The sequence below is a fragment of the Phycodurus eques genome, chromosome 13 (genome assembly GCF_024500275.1).
Source record: "Phycodurus eques isolate BA_2022a chromosome 13, UOR_Pequ_1.1, whole genome shotgun sequence".
Taxonomy (NCBI): Eukaryota; Metazoa; Chordata; class Actinopteri; order Syngnathiformes; family Syngnathidae; genus Phycodurus; species Phycodurus eques.
This window is the reverse complement of record NC_084537.1, coordinates 26,376,934-26,398,696: the sequence shown is the minus strand read 5'-3', so window position 1 is coordinate 26,398,696 and position 21,763 is coordinate 26,376,934. Positions and strand designations below refer to the sequence as shown.

The following is a 21,763-nucleotide window of genomic DNA, read 5'->3' as shown; positions in this document are numbered from 1 at the left end:
TGAAGTGCTGTGAATTCCTTCCGGATGCATCCAGAAAGTATTCACACCGCTTCACTTTCAGAAACTGAGAATTTGGAGGAAAAAAAACAATTCAATGCATTTTGTAATGAGGCTGTATCATGACAAAATTTGTGTTGATAGCGAGCGGCAAGAGGAACGTGACGAGATCACATGCGGCTTTTGGGCACACAAGCGTCGCTGACTTGCAGGAGAGGAAATCCCGCGGGGCGAATGCGTGCGCAACAAAATCCGCGTACACGTTCAACCAATCAGCGCGCGTCCATTTGTCAAGACACGATGGCGTACCTCCAGAAATCTGTGCAGGTCCACGTCATACTGCTTCTTCCTCTGAGGAAAAACACAAGCGGCAACGTCAACAACAACGGTCGGCGTGGCAACAGGAAGAGAGGCGGCGGTGGCAAACCTGCTCGCAGCGCTTCTGAAACATGTCCTTCTCCTTCTGGGTCATCATCTTCCAGCGCTTGCTGCACAGCACCATGCGCTCCGTACTCGGGACGTCCTTCATGTTCACCATCAGCTCAGCGCAGTACAGCGAGTAGCCGTTACTACCAGAACAAGGACAACAACAAATCGGCACCCGGGACAAAATCTCACGAAAGACATTTCTCATTTGAATCCCCCTTCACCCTTTGCATATCGAAAAAGCAAACGACAATGACGTCGTCGAAACAAGTTTCAATTGTGAACAGGACATTTCACAAAACCCGATAACGGGGTTCAAACTCGTTTTTGTCACGGAGCGACATCATCATCCCATTACACGTACACAACAAATTCATGGATGACTAGTTTTGCAATCAGAATTCAAGGATGCTAGTTTCTTCCACTATCCCAACTTCATTGGAATTGGGGTTGGATTTAAATGACTTCACCCACGCCGAAACTTCAGAGCACGATTCGACAGAACGGCGGCGTGTTTACGTGCAACCGTCAGTGCTGGCAGCGGCTTGCTACATAACTGGGCTACATAACGTTTTACTTCAAGTATCTCGGGGTCTTGTTCACGAGTGAGGGAAGAATGGAACGGGAGATCGACAGGCGGATCTGGGCGTCCCCGCTAAAGCTACTGCCCCCGCCACCCGACCCGGATAAGCGGTAGAAATATATCATCGGCGCGTTCCACTCTTGTTGTCGTCGCCGCGGATAACCCGTGTATCCGGTCGCGTTTGAGTTGACAAGTTAAAGCCCAATGATCGTAAAAAAGGGATGCGGTGGTATCGAAATACAAGGTTTTATTGCAGTAGTCTGGCAGCGCAATCCTGAAAGAGCAAATTTGTCTTGTCGTCTTGTCGTCCGGGCATTACGTGTTGCCTGTCTCCGACGCGTTGTCTGTTCCACACCGCCGACATGTTTTTTTGTTTGTTTTTTTTTTGTTTTGTTTTTTTTAATTAACTTTATTTGGCCGTCAGATATTTACAGTACGACGTCAAAAGCCATGTGACAAGGCTAAAAATAAACTAGCTTTTGGAGTCAAATATACTGTGCACGATGGCGACGCGGAGTAAATGTCTTTTGCGGAGCCGATCAACGACGTCCTTGATTGGATCGGCGAATTATGACATTAAAGCCGTTCAGCAAAAAATGCTAATTATCGGCCGATACCGATCAGGCCGATAAAATCGGCGTAAAGTCTAATGTCGTCATAGTGGCTATTTGTAAGCATACTAGTGTGGCTCCAACTACCCGAGACAAAGTCCTTGTGTGTTTTAACATACTTGGCCAATCAAGCCGATTCTCATCTCTAAAACATACTGCTCACAAACAGCGTTCAAATGCGTATGGTAAGCACCAGCCGCTCGAAGCCAGGGTGCGTATATTGAATATGTGGAGTCCGAAAATAGAGCAAATCATTTATTGAGGCTTGAAACCGTGTTTTACTAAACGTCGGAAAGTCGTCCGACATTTAACAAGCCCGTGAGTCTGTGACCGAGGAAAGAGGATTCATTTTCGGATTCGGTCAGCGTGACGCTGAGCACTTTGGCGCCATCGCCTACAAGAGGGGTGTCAAACTCAATTTTGTCTCGGGCCGCATCGTAGTTATGATTTCCCTCAGAGGGCCGTTAGAACAGTGAAATGTTTCATCACCAAACCATATTATTACCATTACACAACAAATTGAGGGATAACTAGTTTTGAAATCAGAAGACAAGGATAATAGGTTGTTCAAGTATTGTTGAAGAAGGGGTTGGTAACAGAAGAAAATGCATATTTTAGCAAAAAGTTGACGAGCATGGATTTGCTTTGGCGGGCCACACAAAATGATGTGGCGGGCCGCGTCTGGCCCCCGGGCCTCGAGTTTGACACCTGCGGCCAACAAGGCGCGACTGCCAATTTCCAGGCGACCTTTTCGCTCTGATTCGATGCTTTTTTTTTCTGTCCATTTCCTTTTCCCTCTTTAAATGTCTGTCGGACACGTGTGAATATTCTCTTCCGGAGTATTCTACGTTGTCATCCAACGTTGCACTGTACATGCTTATTTATCTGTGTGTAAAACTGTCAAGAAAATGCAAGCTGTAAAACGGCCCCGCCCATCCCTCGACTTCTCCGCAAAGCGAGCTGGACTTGTCGCTGCATCGTCGACGGCACCTTTCTTGCCTGCGCTGCTCTACATGCTGCTAATTACATCACCGTAGCATAGTCGGACGGAGTCTGTTGCGATATATTATTTTTCATACTCTGCATATTACTGTGCATATTATACTGTGGACAGTATATATTGAATATTACTATGTATATTATACCATGTATATACTGCATCATAGTCATTTCATCACTGCTTTCGTACTTCTAGCTCGATGCGTTCTGCGATTTCATTGCCTTCTACTTGGGACGCGCGATGACAATAAAGTTGAATCGAATCGAATCTGAAATGTGTGTTCTGTCACTGTTCAGAACAATATTGGGGGGAAAAAAAAGCTTTGCTTTGTTTCCCCTTTGGGTATGTTGTTATTTCATTTCTTTTGATACCAAACAAACTGTTTTAACACCAAGTTACTACTTTCTCATGTACAGTTTATTTGTGAGTGGAAGCACCTACCTCGGGTCAAGCGTTTCCCACACGTGGATAGCGTAACGTACAAAAGGTCACCGTGTCTTTGGCAAAGTTCAGCGTGCTTGCATTGCAGCGGGCTCCCTTCTTACGCGAAACAATGTGAAAAGGGTTACGCGGGAATTACACGAGTCGATTTTGGGGGGGGGAAGTTGTCAACGCCGGCTGCCCTTCTGTAAACCAGCTCCTCGCTGTTGCAGCCATGTTGTTAGTGGAAGCGGTGCACAGAAGGGAGCAAAATACTAAATCAAACAACAAATAACGCGCACGAGCAGGCACGAACTTGGCAGTATGTGAGGCGCGCGTGTGTGTGTGTGTTGCTCACGGAGGAGGTTTGGTTGGCCGTCCATCAAATTTGTCCTTGAGTTGTCTTTCTGCTTTTGTAAGGACCGAGCGGACGTGATCGTCCGCGCTGACGTCCGGATGAGCCTGGTGATACGCTCGCATGCTGTCCTGAATGCACGCACACACGCAGTGTCAGACCCCTTGTGGTGGTGTCGTGTTGTTGTTGTTGTTGTAACGTGTCGTTTGTAGTGTTGCCGCTGTTGTTGTTTTATCGTGTCGTTGCTACATCTTGTGTGTTTGTCGTCGTCGTCGTCGTCGCCGCGTTCTTGCTGCCGTCGTACCTCATAGTCCTTCTGGAGCTCCAAAGCTTTGCTGATCCACTTGAGTCTCTTCTTGTCCGACAGCTGCGACCATTGTCTCCTCAAAACCTCCTTCAGCTCCTTCTGACTCACCTGGAAACGCAGCAACAGCTTCCTCATCACCATCCGTCCTTGAGTTGTCAAAACGACTTCTATTGACATTTATCAGGTTTCGTGCCTTTCCTTCATAATACATTCTTTGATTGTTCCCTTAACTCTGGCGCAACGTCGGCGAGATGGCGAGCCGTCGTTTGTCTTCTCCGAGGGCCGGCCGGGTAGCCGGTGGGAATGTCCTGATTACGGAAACGTAGCGAATCTGACCGAAGGACCTTATCGTGTGTTTTTGGGCCTTTCGGCTTCAGAGAGAGAGAGTGCGGGGAGCGAGAGGACAGCCGCCCGTCTCGCCCTCGTTCTCCTCTGCTTCTTCTTTCTCCCTGTCTCTTTTTGTTCATGTCATGTAAATAGCGCTTTGCATACAAACAAAACAAAAAAAATAATATCAAGACTAGATTGTTTCCTTCAGTATTCTACAAAAGAGGAATTTCCAACACACCGTCATCAACTTCATCCTCACCTGCGGGTGCATCTTCATGTAGGTCTTCTTCTCGTGGTTGTACCAAAGCTGCTGAGGAGTTTTGGGCTTTTCGGGCAGGTCCGACTTTTTGCTGGCCTCCATCAGCTCGGGATGGTCGTGCCTGCCGCACAAACGCAACATTCGGCAATCTCACTCTCGCCGTCTCGTCGTTATTTTTTTCGCGGCCTACTTGAATCGAGCCATGTTCTTCTCAAACGCTTCCTTCTCACTCTGGAACTCGGCCACGTACTTTTGCTGCGGCAACAAAACAAAAGCGCTCGTCTCAGTTTCTTGGTGGCTTTACGGGCCGGACGGCGGTGCGAGCTAACCTTCTTCTTGTCGGGCAGCTCCTTGTACTTCTTGGACAGAATCTTAGTCAGGTCCAAGTTGCTCATCTCTGGGTGGATTTTGGCGTACTTGGCTCGTTTCTCCATGAAAAAGCGGAAGTACGGCGTCAAGGGCTTCTTGGGGAAGTCGGGATGCGTCTGTTGAGTCGTACACAAAATCAATGAAGCTAACACGCTCGCGCTATAGATTGAACGAAGCCAACACGCTGGTGATAAATTGAAAGAAGCTAGCATCTTTTTGGAATGCGGGAGGAACCCGGAGTACCCGTGCTCGCGTGGCTTTTCTCCAGGTACTCCGGCAAACGTGCAAATTCCTTACAGGAAGGTCAAAGCCCAGATTCAAACCCGCAACCTCTGAATGAGGAGAATTTGCAAATACGCAAAGTGAGACAGACCTTCAGCTTCTTGCCTTTGTAAGGGTTTTTCACAAACTCGATGGCGTCCATGATGAGCTCCGTCATGGTTCTGTACTTGCGCACCTAAACACAACAAAGACGCAACGACCTTGCCGTGACCTCCGAAGAAGATGAAGAAGATCGAGAGGGCGTACCTCCGTGGACACTTTGCTCCACTTCTGCCGACACATTTCTCCCGTGAAGTTCCCGAAGCCGACTTTGTCCCAGTCGAAGTGCGACTCGGTGGTTTTGTACTTCATGGCGTCGCCGTCGGGCAGGAGGCTGCGAATTCGCTCCAGCAGGCTCAGACAGTCCTCCTGACGCCACTCGTCTGCACGAGCGGGCACAAGCGCCGGACCGTCGTCAGAATTGTCGTCGTCGTCGTCGTCGTGAACGTCAGCGTCGTCGTCGCCGTGACGAGTGTTCCCGGTCTTTACCTTTGATGGTCTTGAGTCTGCCGCTCTGAGGCGCAGAAACGCCGCCGCCGTTCATCGCACAGCGTCTGCTCGAGCTGACTCCGCGCCCTCCGCTTGCTTTTTACACACACACACACAAAACCATACAGTATGTATACGTTGTTTCAGGACTGACGTGCCAAAAGCCGAACCCCTTCGATGTGGCGGGACAACTCGGGGCCGCTTCACCACCACGACGCGCACGCATGCTCGCGACGCCCTGAGTATCCGACGCGTGCCGGCCACGCTGAGCCTGCGGCAACTGTCCTGACTCTGTGGATTGTTTTTTTTCTCCTTGCCAAGCACGATGGGCCCCTCGATGGAGTCTAACAGTTTAAGACGCGGACGACGTCAAGATGCCGCGACCACGGAGCTGCGGAGGGTCCGAGAAGAATTCTTCCGGGGGTGCACAAAGGTGGCGGAGAAACCTGAGAAAGGCGTTTCCGAGGGGAACGCTCGGTGTTAGCGCTTGGATTTGCAACGGACCTGTGGCCGCCATCTTTCTGAAATGTTCTAAAAAAACAAAACAAAAAAATCAGGGAATGTGCACTTCGAAGGCCTCCAGACCGTATAAAATAATCAAAAAGGTTGCCAACGCCGCTCTTCCCAAGGATTATGCTCCGTTTGCACCATTTCATTTGAGTTTTGAGGGCAAGCGAGGCCGTTTGAAAAGTCACGCTCATTTTAGCGCGTCCACACTTTGAGGACTCCTCCCTCGGAATTTCGGCCCATACGAACGAGCTCATGGGCGGATATTTCAACTGAAACCTGTCAGCCAGTCGGAGTCGGTCGGCCTTACTCGAGAAGCAGACCAAACGAAAGGGGCGACAAATAATCGAGTTCTACTGTTTGACTCGAATTTGAAGCTTTTGGAGCCAGATTTCCTAGAGGTCAAAACTTTCCCCAAAAAGGAACCCCCCGCCCCACACACACACAAAATAAATTTCTCCAGAACCCATCATCCATTAATCTGAATTCTTGCTGCATTGTATTCAAATTGAAGTGCCCCATCCAACCAGACTGCAGCATTTTGACAGAATCTCATATTTGGTCGTAAATAATCGTAATCTTGTAACGTCGGACACGGAGGATGATGACGTCTCTCAGCGTGGCAGGACGGCCGGAAATGGCGCATGCTCCACGGCAGGAGTCAGCACTCAAGTTCCGCTGGCACGAAGGCAAGCCGCCGGAATCTTTTAGCATCCGAAATGAGTTTAAAAAAAAACAAAAGAGGAATCTGAAATGTCCAAAAAGAGGACGACGTGAAAAAAACGCAAGGAGTCACGACGTGCAGCGAGTCACGTGTGCCACACAAGATGATGAAAAGGAAAATCGGGGACGGAATGCAACATTTCCGAGCAAAACAACAACAACAACAACAACAACACATGTCGTTGAAATGTCGGTTCTGTTTCTGCCGGTGGGTTAGCTCTTGGGCTGAGCGAGCGCGAGGCCGCAGCCAACAAGCCTCCACCGAGAGGCCGCCATGAACACAAGACAATACGGCGCCAGCCAGCGACGAGGCCCAAAACCAAAAACGCGCTGGAGTGGGCCAAAAAAGTCCACTTGGGACTCACCTTGCGGTTCCGCTGGCCACTCCGCACGCTCCCGAATACTGCGTGGCGCGTCGGCCGCCGAGTCCGCATCCACAGCGCCCTTTCTTTGTGCCCGAAGCCCCGGGGAGTCAAGTCGAAGGAGATCCGACAAAAGGAGCGTCTGCTCCGGTAGGAAACTCCGCCCAGCGCCGCAGGGGGAGGACCTCCGCGAGGCGGCCGAACATGAAGCCGAGGCGGAGGAAGGCAGCACGCGAGGCGGACGCGACGGCCGCCACAATCGCCCTTCTTGAAGCGGGTTTACTATCGCGTGCCATTTGAACAAAAGTCAAAAAGGCAACTTCCCGTCCTCCGCGCCTGACAGGCTCTCGGGCCCGGGACGACCGGCGTCCGGGCTGACGCCGAGAGAGCCCTCGGCGGGTCGCTCGGTGAACCCCCGACAAGAGCGTCGGAGCGTCGGCCGTCATCACGACCGGGACCTCGGACCCCCGCGTCCCACCGTCCGCTCGCGGGCACCTGACAGACAGACAGACAGACCGACCGCCGGCCGGCCGGGGCATCCGCACTCCGGGCCGCTGAGGCGCCGTGCGGGCATTTAAAGTATCAAACTTTGAACTACGAACACGGCACGAGTCGAAAGTAGACGAAAGTACACAAAAGTGTTGAACGAAATCAAGCAAAACAGTCAGAAAACCTTCCGCTGTCAGCCTCCCTGTATTCGACGCCACCTGCTGGCGCGGAGGAACACTACAGCAGCAGCATCAAAGACGACTGGACAAAGTGCACGCACGCACACACTATTGAGGGATCCCCCAAACATTTTAAAATGGGAGATCTACTTCTTTGGTACCGAATAATGCGAAGGTCTGCCAGTTTAATATTCACTTCTGCAATCACAAATTTGCCCAAATGACCTTTAATTAAGTTAATTCTGATTCTGATTTTTGGGGGGCACTTCCAGAGCACGACAGCAAGCGTACACAGGCAGGCAGGAGAAAAGGAAGTCGGGTCTGCCGCCTCTGTCAGCATCTCCAGTAAGTACGATGTATCTCATTGAAAGCTTGTTTTTTGATTTAGTTTTTTATCTCATGCTAGATAAATACTGCTTACGAACTGCTTTCTCAGGGTATTGAATCCATCGCAACTGGATTGTTTTGTTTGTTCTGAGAGGACGCTTGGCCTCTCGTCCGAGCAGGCTTCATCAGGTCGCGCAACAAGGCTCAGATAGGATGCCCGAGCCGGTGTTTGTGCGGAAAATTCAACTCTTTATACTCCAACTTAGAGGCGTGCCCCACACCGCCTATGGAATCATGCAAAAATAGCGAAGCATTCCATACGTGGTGTGGGGCCCGCCTCGAAATCGCAGCATAAAAAGTCGAATTTTCCACACGTGCGTCCTAACTCGGCCTCGTTGCGTGAACTGACGAAGCCTGCTCGGACGGGAGGCCAAACGTCTTCGAAGGACAAATAGAACAGTCCAGTTGCGATCGATGAAATGCCCTGAGAATGAAAGGACCTGAATGAATGAGAATATTCACAGGCGTTGTGAACTGCTATATTGTAGTGCGGCGCTCTCCAACCCATGGTCTGCGGACCGGCGCCGGTCCGTGAGGCATTTGTTACCGGGCCGCATAGAAAGAATGACCAATTCATATCATTTCCATTTTATTGCGTTTCGCGTGTCAAGTGTGTTTTATTTTGAAAACTGGCCGGATCTTCGCTGCCGCAACAGCTGTGCGTCTCAGTCGACACGTCAAGACTGCCCGGAGCGCTTCTGTTTCCGCCCCCGGCCGACTCTCTAACGGCAGCCGAGCTCAAAGAACCAATCGCATTTTTGTAGTCGCATCTTACAGCACGAGCCACGGTCCGCGCAGTCATAAAAGTCATAGGGATCTCATTGTTCAAAGGCATCACAGTCAGGAGAAGGGGACAAAATCATTTCCAAGGTATTAAACGTACTGTGGAACACAGTGAAGACAGATGGTCGTCATCAAGTGGAGAAAATAAAACCAACAACTGGACGTTCCCCAAAAAGATCAGAAGAGGCCAGCGGCAACATTGAAGGAGCTGCAGGAATTGCTGGCAATTACTGGCTATTTCCTACACTGGACAACAATCTCCAATATTCTTTATGCCTGAGCTATGGAGGAAGACGGAAAGTCCTACCTTACAGAGAAAAACATCAGGGTTTTTTTTTCCTTCAATTGATTCTTTGTATGTATTTTTACTTTTTTCTTCTGTTATCAAAATAAATAATTTGCCTTTTTATTTTTGTAGTAAAATAGGAGATTTAACAAAAAGGGAGTAAAAATTAACAATTTGGCAGAGTGTTGAATGTCACTTCTTTATGTCCAATTAAAAAATAAAATGAGCACAAAAGTTTTCCAGCGGTGATTTATTGTGTTCACTTCCAAACACAATTGGTGACAAGCAGTATGGCCGGGAGGAGGAGGAGGAGGAGGAGGAGGAGGAGGAGGAGGAGGTCACTTGTGATTGAGCCAGCTGAAGGAGAAAACGTGTTTGTTGGCGTCGTCATCGTCGGCGACTTGCTCAGACGCCGCCTGCAACACATAAGAAGAGGAAGAAGGCGGAGGAGCAGAGAAAAGATGGGGAAGAAGAAGAGATGGAAGAAGTACGAGGAGGAGAAAAAAAACAAGCAGGGAAGAGGAGGAGAAGAGCATGATGATGATGATGAGTCAGCCAATCCAGGGGTGGGACGTCATACCTGAGGGGCGGAGTTAGCATTGGTTGGGGTAGGAGGGGGCGGGGCCCGGTTTTCTGGAGGAGGAGTTTTGGTGTGGACGGTCAGAGGGGGCGGGGCCTCCAAGTATGAAAGAAAAGCAGGCGGATGATTGGCTGAGGGTGCTGGCGTTGCTCCGCTCACTTCGGAACCACTAACCTCCACAGATGTGTCGTCTTCATTGGCATCGTTGGCATCAACCACTAGGAGGCAACATGCTTGCATTTACTCAACAGTTATCTCTGTTTGATACAACTTTTTCAGGACGTGTACAGTGGTCCCGCATGAGGGACACGCATGTGGTCCATGCAGTTAGCTTGCAGCTAACATGCTAACAAGTAGGGATATTCAATAGCATTTTTCAGGCCGATACCAGTTGGAATATTCACTCTTGAGTACTCATTGACACGGAGTACCAAAACCAAAGAGACGTCATAATCAACGCCACCATGTACATGTTCTGAGCCAATGTGGATTTCTTTATGCCAATGTCATTCTCGTGAAGAAGTTGACGTCCGTGCGACACCGAGTACCAAAACCACTCGTACTTTTGATACCTACATTTTCCATGAACGCTATGACAGATAGTTGTGAACAAACACTTCACACTTTCACACACTTTCTTCTCTTTCTTTCTTCCTTTCTGACACACATGACGATCCACGGTTGTGTCGAACCGCTCCAGTGTAGCGACAACTGCACATTTTTGCCTCAAGTATCGGTAGCTGGTATCGGCACCCTTCGTGAGTACCTGATACCTTAAAATAAGGCCACTATGGGCCTGATATTGATACCTGTTATCAAATGCAGCCCTATGGGGGGCACAAGCCAGTGCAAACTGTAGGCCGGTCCCAAGCCCGGATAAATATTTAAATTCGTTTGAATTTAAGGTGGAGGTGGGACTGCATCAGGGATCAGCCCTGAGCCCCTTCCTGTTTGCAGTGATGATGGATAGGCTGATAGATAAGGTTAGACCGGAATCCCCGTGGACCGTGATGTTTTGCAGATGACATTGTGATCTGCAGTGAAAGCAGGGAGCAGGTGGAGGAACAGTTGGAGGCATGCACTGGAAAGCAGAGGACTGAAGATTAGCCGAAGTAAGACAGAATATATGTGCATGAATGAGAGGGGTGGCGGGGGAAGAGTGAGGCTACAGGGAGAAGAGATAGCGAGAGTGGAGGACTTGAAATACTTGGGGTCAACCGTCCAGAGCAAAGGTGAGTGTGGTCAGGAAGTGAAGAAGCGGGTTGGAACGGGTGGAGGAAGGTGTCAGGTGTGTTTTGTGACAGAAGAGTCTCCGCTAGGACGAAGGGCAAAGTTTATAAAACAGCGGCGAGGCCGGCCACGATGGACGGATGAGAGACGGTGGCGCTGAAGACACGACAGGAAGCAGAGTCGGAGGTGGCGGAAACGAAGATGTTGAGGTTCGCTCTCGGAGTGACCGGGTCGGATCAAATTAGAAACGAGCTCATCGGAGGGACGGCCGAGGTTCGATGTTTTGGAGACAAAGTTAGAGAGCGCAGACTTCAATGGTTTGGACACGTCCAGAGGAGAAATAGTGAGAATATTGGTAGAAGGATGAAGAGGATGGAGCTGTCAGGCAAGGGCGCGAGAGGAAGACCAAAGAGACGGTCGATGGATGTCGTGAGGGAAGACGTGAGGGCAGTTGGTGTTGGAGAGGAGGATGCAGGAGAGAGAGAGAGGCTCTCATGGGAAAAAGAAAAACAAAAACAAAAAGACGCGCTGTGGCGACCCCTAAAGGGACAAGCCGAAGTAGATGGATACCTGTTATCGGTACTCGCCCATCCCTACTAACAGGGGTTGACACCACAGATATGAACAGGTAGCTATGACATGGCCTTATGAGCTGCATCCCAATAGCGACGCAAAGCTACGAAGGTCAAAGTCGTCAGCACATTCCATTTGTGTGGACGGCAAAAAAAAACAAAAGCCCAAGGATGTCGGTACATTGTGCTGCATACGGTTGCGTACAACATTCTACAATCACAACAAGAGAACTGGGAATAACCTTTCACCGGTATGGGATTTAAAAAAAAAAAAAAAAAAAAAAAAGAATCTGTATTGCACATGGTTTGGTGTTGACAAAAAAAGTAAACCTCGTGAAAATCGGTTGAGAATTGAGCAAGTTACGACTTAATTTCAAGTCCATGCATTGCCTTTGATGGCAACGGCGACCACTCCAACATGGCTGCCACGTAGGCTAGCTCGGTTAGCTGGGCTGCTACAGCGCGCTAGCGTATCTAGTCTTCATAGCTACGCTTGACACGCTAAAATAGATGCTAGCGGCAGTAATTGTTCCCAAATGCTTGTTGGTCCACATGTTAACAAGTGATGATTATGCTAGCAAGTGAAGCCATGCTCACAAGTGATGACATGCTAAAACAGACATTAGTAGTAGTTGTTGTCGTCAAACTTGTTCAAGTGAAGCTTGTTACTCTTGACGAAATTGACGGCCATCAGCGCCCTCTTCTGGCGCTCAAAGTTGCCGCTAAAGTGCTCCATCTTCTCATATCCCAACTGAACCTTTTCCAGTTTTGACGTGTCGCTTCCCGCCGCCATCCTGCACACAGGCCCCGCCGCACGCTTAGCATCACGCCGTCCGACAGTGACGACGTCCACAAATGACATCCTCCGAAACGAGCGCGTTGATCGGGACTCACTTTTGCAGCAGCGGCTTGCTGTCCTAAGAGAAAAACAACAACGATTTAGCGTCAGTGAGAACGACTCTGACTAAACGTCAATGACTTAATGCCCCATTAAGTCATTTACTTGCAGTCAGATTTCCAAACGTTTTGTTTTATTCTAAATGTGCTCATCTTCTTTATCAGCTGCTGTTTACTGGAATCTACAAAGCATTTATTCTAAAAATGCGTTTAAAACATGGCGGCATGTACTAGCCGAGGGGGGCTGCCATTTTGAGGTCGTTTCATTGTCACGAGTGTGCAAATTCATGAGAATTTGATGTATGTCAACCAATGTTTATTTTGTAAATATCCTGCAACGACAAGCTACGCATTGGATTTCACGAGACGTACAAAAGAGACGTCACCAATCAACGCCACCATCTCCACGTTCTGAGCCAATGTGGATTTCTTTATGCCGATGTCATTCCCGTGAAGAAGTTGACGTGCGCGCGACACTTTGACTCTTTGCGTTACTTCCTGTGATGGCCGCAGCACGTTTTCCATCTCGCTATGTCGCACACGAATAATTAAACGCTTTGCTCCCGAAACGTGTCGGGCGACACGGTTCAACAGCGGGCTGTCAGCAGGTAACGCGTGACTTGAAAATGTTCACGCTTCAGGCTTCAGATTTCAGTCTTCTGGCCTTCAGACTTCAGGCTTCAACCTTCAGGCCTTTAGACTTCAGGTCTTCAGACTTCAGCCTTCATGCCTTCAGACCTTCAGACTTCAGCCATCAAACTTCAGCCTTCAGGCCTTCAGACTTTAGCCTTCAGGACTTCAGCCTTCAGCGCTCCATCAGGCCTTCAACCATCAGGCCTTCAGCCTTCAGAGCTTCAGGCTGACAGGCTGAAGGCTTCCAAGGCTCATATTAAGCGGTCTTGCATCGCAGTTTGCGAGTTTGTAAAATTAGCATTTTGTTCTGTAATATAAGACTAGATAAGATCAAATATTTTGTTACTATAGTAAATACTTTGTTGCAAAGTTATCAATGTCCTTTCCTCATCGTTTTTGTCATACTGTGTAATAGGACAAAAGTCCAGTTTTTTCTTTTTCATTCCTCATTTTAGAAAAGACCAAGTCACAAGTTTTTTTTGCGATTGGAGGGTGAAAGCTGCAGCTGGCTACTAGCGTGGCCTGAATGGGTGGCAACAATGGCGACATAAAATGCTAGTATTTTCAGCAGCAGCATCCTAAAAAAAAAAAAGAACTTTGAACTCGTTCAGTTTGTGTAGGAAATTAACTTTCCCAACACTGTGTGTGGCTTTGTTTATGATTAAGCTGACAAGTACACTATTATGCAACCGTAACATGGCTTAGACGTGCTTTTGCTGTGTAACAACATATGGCCAATATAGTACTGCAGTAGTAGTGGTTCACTGTACTACCATCCGATGATCGGTCAGCGGCAAAACCTTTAAGTCGACGAGGTGACAAATGTGGCCAGAGAGGAATCAAAGTAAAGCGAATCAAGGTTCGGGTGAAGTCAGATGAAGGAAATATTTGTTTCGTCCCGAGGTTTCTCCATTTTTGTTTGAACAAATGGAACACTTCCAAAAGTTGGAGTCGTGCGGAGAATATTTGTTTTATTCCTAGTCAGCTGGTCGAAGCTCCTAAAAATGCAGAGCCATGAATGTAATGTATTAATGTCACAAAATGCCAAAATGTTAGCTGCTTCAGTGATGATGCACAAAGGCTCTGTTTTTAAATGACCACCTCGTCTTTTATGCACAATGTGAATTTAAGAAATAAAAACTGTCGATGATATAAAAATGGAAAACAATTAGGCGTACGTTATTAAGTCAAAGGTCTCGTTTTCTCTTGTAGATTCATATTTGCTCTTTAACCAAGCAAAACTATAGTTTATCCAAATACTCGATTATTCGATAGAATTTTCAGTAGGATATTCGAGTACTAAAATATTTGTTAGCTGCAGCCCGACATTCAACTCCTCTGTTATATTGTCGTATTGGTGTTATTTAATAAAACCCTTGCTTTGGGTCCCTGTGCGATTAACCGCCTCAAATGAAGAAATGAGTCGCAAGACTGCTCGTCAAAGAAAACAACAATTCAGTATTTCGAGCCTGGGCTTCGGCCTTCACGCCGGAGGCTGACCTGCAGGAAGGCGGCCATCTCGGCCCGGTCCATGGCGTGGATGGCGTTCTCCAGGAGCTTGGCGGCGTTCTCCAGGTGTTGGCCGTACTTCCTCCTGAGTCCCGCCAAGTAGTCCAGTTTCTCCTGCTGCTCGGCGCCGATGCGGGCGTTCAGCTCGCCTTTTCGCTCCTCCAGCACGGCGAACAGATGGTCGAACGACTCGCACACCTTGGACTTTTGCCGGCGACCGTTGTCCTGGAAATGCGGCCGAGCCAGACTTCCTGTTTATCGGAACGCTTTGGAATACTTACATACAGCACGATGCAGAAGAGGAGACGGGATGAAGATGAACTGACGTCCACCGCTCTGCGGGCGTCGTGCAGCTGACTCGTGACGGCCTGAATCCGCTCGTTGGCCACCACCAGCAGCGAGATGCACTCGCTCAGCTCCGCCTGCTCACCGAAATGATGAATTTTGGATCGCTTTTAATATCCAAAACATCATAAAAGACAATGTCAAGAAATGAACTGGTCTTAAGTGTAAGGATTGTATGTACTGTAGTATTTGTTCACGTGTGCCTTTAAGGGGCGTGGCCTAGTGTGTGACATCAGGAGCTGGAGTCACATTGTTTTCATTTTGTATTTGTGCGTTTGACTCTTTGTCGCATTCGACAAACGGCCATTGTGGCTCTCCTTGCCCACGTGCCCACGGGCCAGGGCACCACCGTACAGTCGTCCCTCGCTATATGGCCTTTGCGGGCTCTGCGCTGATTATTATTGTTGTTATTGTTAATTGTAGAGTACAGTGGCTCAACTGCTCATCTCCCGTAAGATTGCTAGCTTATTGAATGGAGTATATTTTAAAAGTACCGAAGTCAGAATTCCTTTGAGAGGACCAAGCGTTTTGTCAGTATTCAAGCCAACTGTCTTGTCAAAGGAATTCCTTCAGCCATTTGTATGTTTATGAGAGTTTTGCTTCCTTTGTCATACAGTAACCTGTCTTTGGTCTACAACGGGGCTTCTGGTCTTCAAAGAGGACTGTTTTGCATCTGATATGATAAGGGAACCCTTTGTGCACCTAGCCAGTCTGTTAGACGCCAGCAGGCGGGTGTGGGTACTTCACGGACACGGAGCGCCACCTTGTGGCCAGCAGAACACTCCAAATATGGTCATGTGGAGCGACCGCATTCCGGGTAAACCCAGGGGCTGGGTTAATTCCGCGCCCAGATAGTGAAACCTTTATAAACTGGCATCCAGGAGATTCGGGGGCTTTGTCGTTGTTTTGGCTTTGTAAGCAGCTGCTACGACGCTTGTTCAATAAATCGAATTAGCCCAAAAGCCAAGTGTCTCGAAGTCTTCATTCATTCCTGCCCAACGGAAGCCGGTGTTCTCCCGGGGGACCATCGACTCAGAACCACAGGCGGAAAAATCCACCTCACTACCACAGCTAGTTTGGATTTATTGTAATCCATAGCAGGTGGTTTGGATAGAGCGAGAATGGAAACAGACCGCTGGTGCTCTTTCAATCGCTTTATTAAACAAATGGGAACAAAATACAGTTAACACGTGTACATTCTTAGCACAGCTGCGGTAGCCTCAAATGACACCGTCACTGTAAACTACAGCGGCTAATGCTTTAGCCAGGAAATAACCGGCCAATAGTCTGTCCTTATCGGCTCACGTCCACGCCGCTCAACAGGCCAGGCCAGTCTTTTAAAGGCTCATGCACACATTCAACGTCACAGATACTGCAGTGTAGAATATAAGGATGGCGGACAAAATAATATAATAATATTGTTTGTTGGCGACCCTAGTGAGGGTCGCCAAGAAAGTGGATGGATAGATGGTGATGAAGTCTATGTATGAATCTTTGAGGGTAAAATGCTTGCTAGAGTACATCTCCAAACAGCCACCGCTGTGATGTCACGGAAGTTAGCGTGACCTCAGTACCTTCTGTTTGGCGAAGGTGACGTCGAGGAGCGCCACGTGGCAGTCTTTGTGGACGCCAAACACCTTGCAGAGGGAACAGGTGGGAACGCCACAGCTCAGGCAGTAGATGTTGATCTTCTCCTTCTCGTGATGCTCGCACACCGGATGCTCCGCCCCCACATCAGGAAGTGACGTCGCCTTGCTGAAACACACGTGACACGTGTGAATAGTCCAGGGCCGATCAAACCCTTTTCCGAGGGTCCCCCCAGAATCCCGACCCCAATTAAACACAACTACGCCCAAAAGCATTGTGGGAATTGTCAAGCTAAATATGCATGAGCAGTTTAATTGAAAAACAATTCATATTTATTCATGGTTCCCAGCTGATGTGCACTGCTGACACTAACGACATGGCTGCGACCAGAGAAGAGCGACACCATCGGGGGCTTTTCCACCAACCAGCGCAGGAACTTTGAGTTCCTGCAAGCAGAAGGTTTCTGGGGCCCATGTGGTTTGTGTTTCCATCACACTAATTAGTTCAGCGTAGCTTCAGCAAACGAGGCTGATGTTGCTCAATACTGACACCTTTCAAGCTTCCGAACTATCCATTCATCCGTTCTCGACACCGCTTATCCCGTTCAGGGTCGCGGGGCGCGGGGCGCCGCAGCCCATCCAAACTGACCCAGTCAGTCGCAGGGCACATCGAGACACGGACGACTGAGCGGGAACCGAACCCACGCTGCCCGCGCCAAAGTCAGGCGACTGTACCACTACGCCATCGGTGACTTCTTTCAAACTATCTTCATCTCAATTTCAAATATTTTTGACACCTTTAATACCTAACCCTTGATCCAAGGGAGCCAATCGAGAACTGATTCTCATTTGCAATGCCAACCAGGCTGCAGACAGTCTTTGAGGTTGGGAGTTTTATTATATACAGGTACATTTCAATCGATTAGAATATACTTCTTCTAATTTGTTGAGATGACATACCTAACTAGATTGCAACAGACAGAAGCTTGCAGATGACTATAGATGTGATTTACCAGCTAGAAAATCCAAAAGGGACATGAGCCTGAAGCCTTCCACAGTTCTACAACACATTGGAGACCAATAAATCACATCTATAGTAATCTGCAGGCTTCTACATTTATTTATAGAATGATTTCTTCAAAAAGACAAGTTTTTCTAATGTCTTGGCATTCAGGCGCACATTTTTCTCCATGTTCATGCAAGTTCTTCAGCTTTAGAGAACATTTGCTCACATGCCTTTTAGGGACCTTTTATTCACCATGTGCTACGAGGTAATCTAATATTTACTACTTTTTACTATTTCACATTGTACAGTTCTATATGTATCTGCTTCTATTTTGCTTTGTTTTACTCTGCTGTCAGCAGCAAGGATAGCGTTGCAAATACCTCACCTGAATAAGTTTCAATAAAGAGTCGGACGCAATGCAAAGAGTCGGACGTAGCGGTGTAAAGCACGCCGCCGCCGGACTCTAGAGCGGCGGAGACGCGTTCTCCGTCTGGCACAGGGATGGCCGAGTCTGGGTTTGGCAGTTGCCGGGGGAATGCTACTTGTCTTACTGCATTGTGCCAAGTGTAAAGTTTGCTGGAGGGGGGATTTTGCAGGTGTGGGCTTGTTTTTCAGAAGCTGGGCTTGGCCCCTTATTAGTTCCAGTGAACGGAACTCTAAATGATTCAGCATACTGAGAGATTTGGGACAATTCCATGCTCCCCACTTTGTTGGAACAGTTTGGAGCTGGCCCCTTCCTCTTCCAACATGTCTGTGCACCAGTGCAAAAAACAAGGTCCATAAAGACACTGATGAGACGCTTTGGTGTCGATGAACTTGACTGGTCTGCACAGAGTCCTGACCTCAACCCGATAGAACACCTTTGGGATGAATTAGAGCTGAGCCTGAAAGCCGGGCCTCGCGGGGCCTAGCTGTTCTAGCTGTAAAGTGCGGCCTGACGTCATACTGAACCCTCTGGATGAGGGATGGGATGTCACTTTAGTTCATGTGTGGGTCAAGGCAGGTGAACCTATACTTTTTGGCAATTTAGTGTACTTCACAAAAGCACAGTCGGGTTGACAATTTTGCCTTTCGGGTTCATTGCATAGACACTTTTCAAAAAAGCAACTAGTGACTTTATTGCCCAGTCATATCAGAAATTCGAATTAGCGCAGAGCTAAGGTAGGTTATGAGGACTTGCTTCTGTTAGGAATCTTGTTCTATTGATACTTGTATGTTGGATATGACGGACTAATTTATTGCTAATTGTTTTGCAGATCCTCAAATTACAGCTCGCTAAGCCCAGTTTGAGAACTGCAGGATAAAAAAGTCTGCACACCCCTGTTCAAAGGCCAGGTTTTTGTGATATACAAATGTCAGTCAGCATTTAAAAAAAAAAAAACAACAACAACCCCAAAAAAAATGTAAATAAACATCTGAGACAAGGTGGTTGCACAAGTGTGCCCACTCTCTGGGGATGTGGCTGTCTTCAGATTTAGACTCATGTTAACTGGGAGTCAGCACACACCCGCCACCATTTCAAGTGCCTCCGATAACCCCAAATAAAGTTCAGATGTTCTGGTAGGCTTTTTTTCTGCGTGCGCTAACATTGGAACTGTCCATAAATCCTTCCCCAATTCCAAAAGGTTCACTCTTGGTTTCATCGTACCACAACACATTTTCTCACGTACATACGTTTGATTTCAAGTGTGTTTTTGCAGAAATCTGAAAGCAAAGTTGAATTTTTTAGCCTTAATTCCAAAAGGTACACTCCTCATCACCAAAAGAACAGCAGAGCCAAAGGGAAGCATGCTGGCGGCGGCATCGTGAACAGTGGCTGGAACTCGGGCCTTAGTGGTGCTGGAGGGAAGAAAAAAATGTTAGGAAAAGCCTCCTAGAGTATCTGAACTTGATTTGGGGTTATTTCAGAGACACTTGAAATGGCGCCAGGTGTGTGCTGACAGCATTTAACAGGAGTTTGGATGTGATTGGTCAATTGGTCAAACACCGCCACATCACGACTTACAAGAGGGTGTGCATACTTGTGCAAGCACATCATTTCACTTCTTTATTTTAAATTCCTCTCTAAAATATTTCTTTTTTTTTTTTTAATCGGCACGTGCAGGTTTTAGGTCACCTTCAGTCATAACTCAATACGAACAGCTGGTATTTGAACAGGGGTGTGTCGACTTTTGACTTCCCCTGTACGTGTGTGCGTGCGTGTACCTGCCGCTTCCTTGTTTGTACATGTCGATGATATTCTCCACCAGCAGGTTCCTCTGCAGCCCGTAGACGCCGTGGCGATCCAGCAGAACCTCGTGACGGCACGACGGGCAGCGGAAGCGGCCGCCGCATGGCGCCGTGGATCCACCTCTGGAGCTCAGGTAGGGGTTGGCTGCCTGTGGGTTAGGGTTAGGCAAGGTTAGGATGTCCCGTGCGGAGCGTCATCGTCACGTCCGGGTGTCTATTGTCTTGTCGTCGCCACCGACAAATCCAATCCAGTGTGTGACCCGGCGGCCATCTTGTCAGTGGCCTTCAGTGGAGACTTGACAAGTTCGGAGATGAGAGAAAAAGGCCGAGTACGACTTTAAAATGTGGTGTAGTTTATGTTTGTTAGAAAAATATGTCCTTACACTTATAAAATGTGTGTATTCTATTCTCTTAATCATAACATCATATGAACTCTGCTTTGGTGTGCGGATAAAAAAGGTCACCCTGCTTCCGTCTCTCTCGCTGACCCGCTTCTATTTCAACGGTCAGGTTTGAATGAAATTGGATCTTGCGTTCCTCTCTGACTGTCTCTTGTCTACGAAGGGTTCACATTTTTCCCATAACACGTTCCATGGGCCACCACTTGTGATTGTGAAGGGCCGAGGCAGATTACATTGACATGGCAACACAGAGAGGCTGAAATCTGATTGGACCCAAAAAAATCGGGCATCCGCGTACTGCAAGCCGCGCAGCCGAGAGAAACACTGCCAAATGAACAGAATAGACTGTGGGGAATAAGTGACTACGATGAATGTAGCTCAGTGCTTTTGATCGGGTTTAGGCCAGCAAAGAAGGCCTAGCTGTCCCTAACCAAACGTGACAACTTCATAGTCAATACACACGCACACACACTGAGGGATCAACGGCAACGTGACATGAGTGCGTCCGTCCGTCAACGCGTCACTCACCTGGAAGACGTCGTTGGCACACTTGCGACAGAGGTTGTGTTGACACGGTAAGATGACAACGGGCTTGGAGAACATCTCCAAACAAATGGGACAGATCAACTGCTTCTCCAGACTCTCCATGACCACGACACAGCACGGGGGACCGGAACACCGCGGAGATCGGGACACCGCGGAGACCGGGACACCGCGGACGCGAGGACGTTGCGCAGCTGGAGGTCCACAAAGACAAACGGTGGACCGGTCAAGCGAGAAGAAGAGTGTGTCACATTTGAGTCTGTTTTTAGACACGCATGCACAAGCAAGCATGCCGACATGCCCATATTTGTCAAAAGTCACAGGAGGCATGACAGCGCAGTGTGTGTGTGTGTGTGTGCGCACGCTCCATCATCAGCACACGCCCTGCCCACTTCTGACGGCCTTGCTAAAAAAACAACAGCAACTAATGTCTTCATTTCTTTGATAGTTCACTAAAATGACGTCATCATCATAATCCCCGCTGAAAATCAGCAAATAATTGATGTTCATTAGAATTCCAGTGAAAAATCTGTTTTTGTTTTTTTTTGAAAGACTGAAGAAAAAAAAGCAAATAGGCATGTGATCTGGACAATAACGTAGCACAACGCATGGGGGTCTGCGAATACCGCGGGATACCTTTCCCCCGAAAAATCCACAAATAGGTGAATCCCGGACTGTGAATATGTGGGGGTACACTCTATTGTGAGCTTTCTGCGGCAAATATCGATGACATTTGCTACATTTTGGAAATACAGTAGTCAAGCTGGGTGACAAAATGGCACCCGCACGTTTTCTACAGCTTGGGCACTGCGAGCAGAGGAGAGCGCCCCCTCTCGTTCACTTACACGCTTTACATACTTTTTCTTCAACAACTTTATTGCTTACATTGAAATTGATGTCATATAAGCACAAGAACAAGGAAATCAGAAACGCTGTGTTGGCCACTATGTAAAAATCCTCACGTGGTCATTAGAAAATGGCCAAGTCGCTATAGTGGATAGGGAGGGATTCCCTACACAGCCACAGAAGAAGAGGAAGCTGAGTTGGTG

At 48.2% G+C, this 21,763-nt stretch overlaps 2 protein-coding genes and 1 long non-coding RNA gene across 9 annotated transcripts in view; 1 reads left to right on the top strand and 2 right to left on the bottom strand.

Moving 5' to 3' along the window:
• ubtfl (upstream binding transcription factor, like) overlaps positions 1-7,764 on the bottom strand; it is a 19,209-nt gene extending 11,445 nt beyond the window's left edge. For 2 of the 3 annotated variants that reach the window (XM_061693748.1, XM_061693749.1), the window contains exons 1-11: positions 7,063-7,764; positions 5,468-5,563; positions 5,186-5,361; positions 5,031-5,114; positions 4,618-4,773; positions 4,479-4,543; positions 4,289-4,409; positions 3,697-3,807; positions 3,396-3,523; positions 425-566; positions 307-348 (exon numbers count right to left, since the gene is read on the bottom strand). In XM_061693748.1, the coding sequence (XP_061549732.1) occupies positions 307-348; positions 425-566; positions 3,396-3,523; positions 3,697-3,807; positions 4,289-4,409; positions 4,479-4,543; positions 4,618-4,773; positions 5,031-5,114; positions 5,186-5,361; positions 5,468-5,522 (1,080 nt within the window). In that variant the 5' untranslated portion in view covers positions 5,523-5,563; positions 7,063-7,764. Of the gene's footprint in view, positions 1-306; positions 349-424; positions 567-3,395; positions 3,524-3,696; positions 3,808-4,288; positions 4,410-4,478; positions 4,544-4,617; positions 4,774-5,030; positions 5,115-5,185; positions 5,362-5,467; positions 5,564-7,062 lie in introns of those variants that run through there. The other variant, XM_061693750.1, reaches the window with a different exon arrangement.
• On the top strand, positions 6,584-20,056 carry LOC133411403 (uncharacterized). The gene is made up of 3 exons (XR_009769660.1): positions 6,584-7,902; positions 8,000-8,072; positions 19,791-20,056. It is a non-coding gene; the product is annotated as an uncharacterized LOC133411403 (long non-coding RNA).
• Positions 8,691-21,763, bottom strand: LOC133411401 (tripartite motif-containing protein 55-like). Of its 5 annotated transcripts, none has more exons than XM_061693755.1 (9): positions 20,700-21,591; positions 19,747-19,919; positions 16,524-16,704; positions 14,931-15,026; positions 14,596-14,829; positions 12,460-12,482; positions 12,235-12,359; positions 9,764-9,981; positions 8,691-9,599 (listed from the first exon to the last, which is right to left on the bottom strand). In XM_061693755.1, exons 1-9 carry the CDS (start codon positions 21,042-21,044, stop codon positions 9,522-9,524), a joined length of 1,473 nt encoding a protein of 490 aa, XP_061549739.1. In that variant the 5' UTR covers positions 21,045-21,591; the 3' UTR covers positions 8,691-9,521. The 5 variants fall into 5 exon arrangements, 4 of the variants coding, with proteins under 4 accessions (XP_061549739.1, XP_061549736.1, XP_061549735.1 ...); XR_009769659.1 differs by lacking the exon at positions 8,691-9,599 and having other exon boundaries at positions 9,631-9,859; positions 9,938-9,981; positions 12,163-12,359; XM_061693752.1 differs by lacking the exon at positions 8,691-9,599 and having other exon boundaries at positions 9,631-9,859; positions 9,938-9,981; positions 12,213-12,359.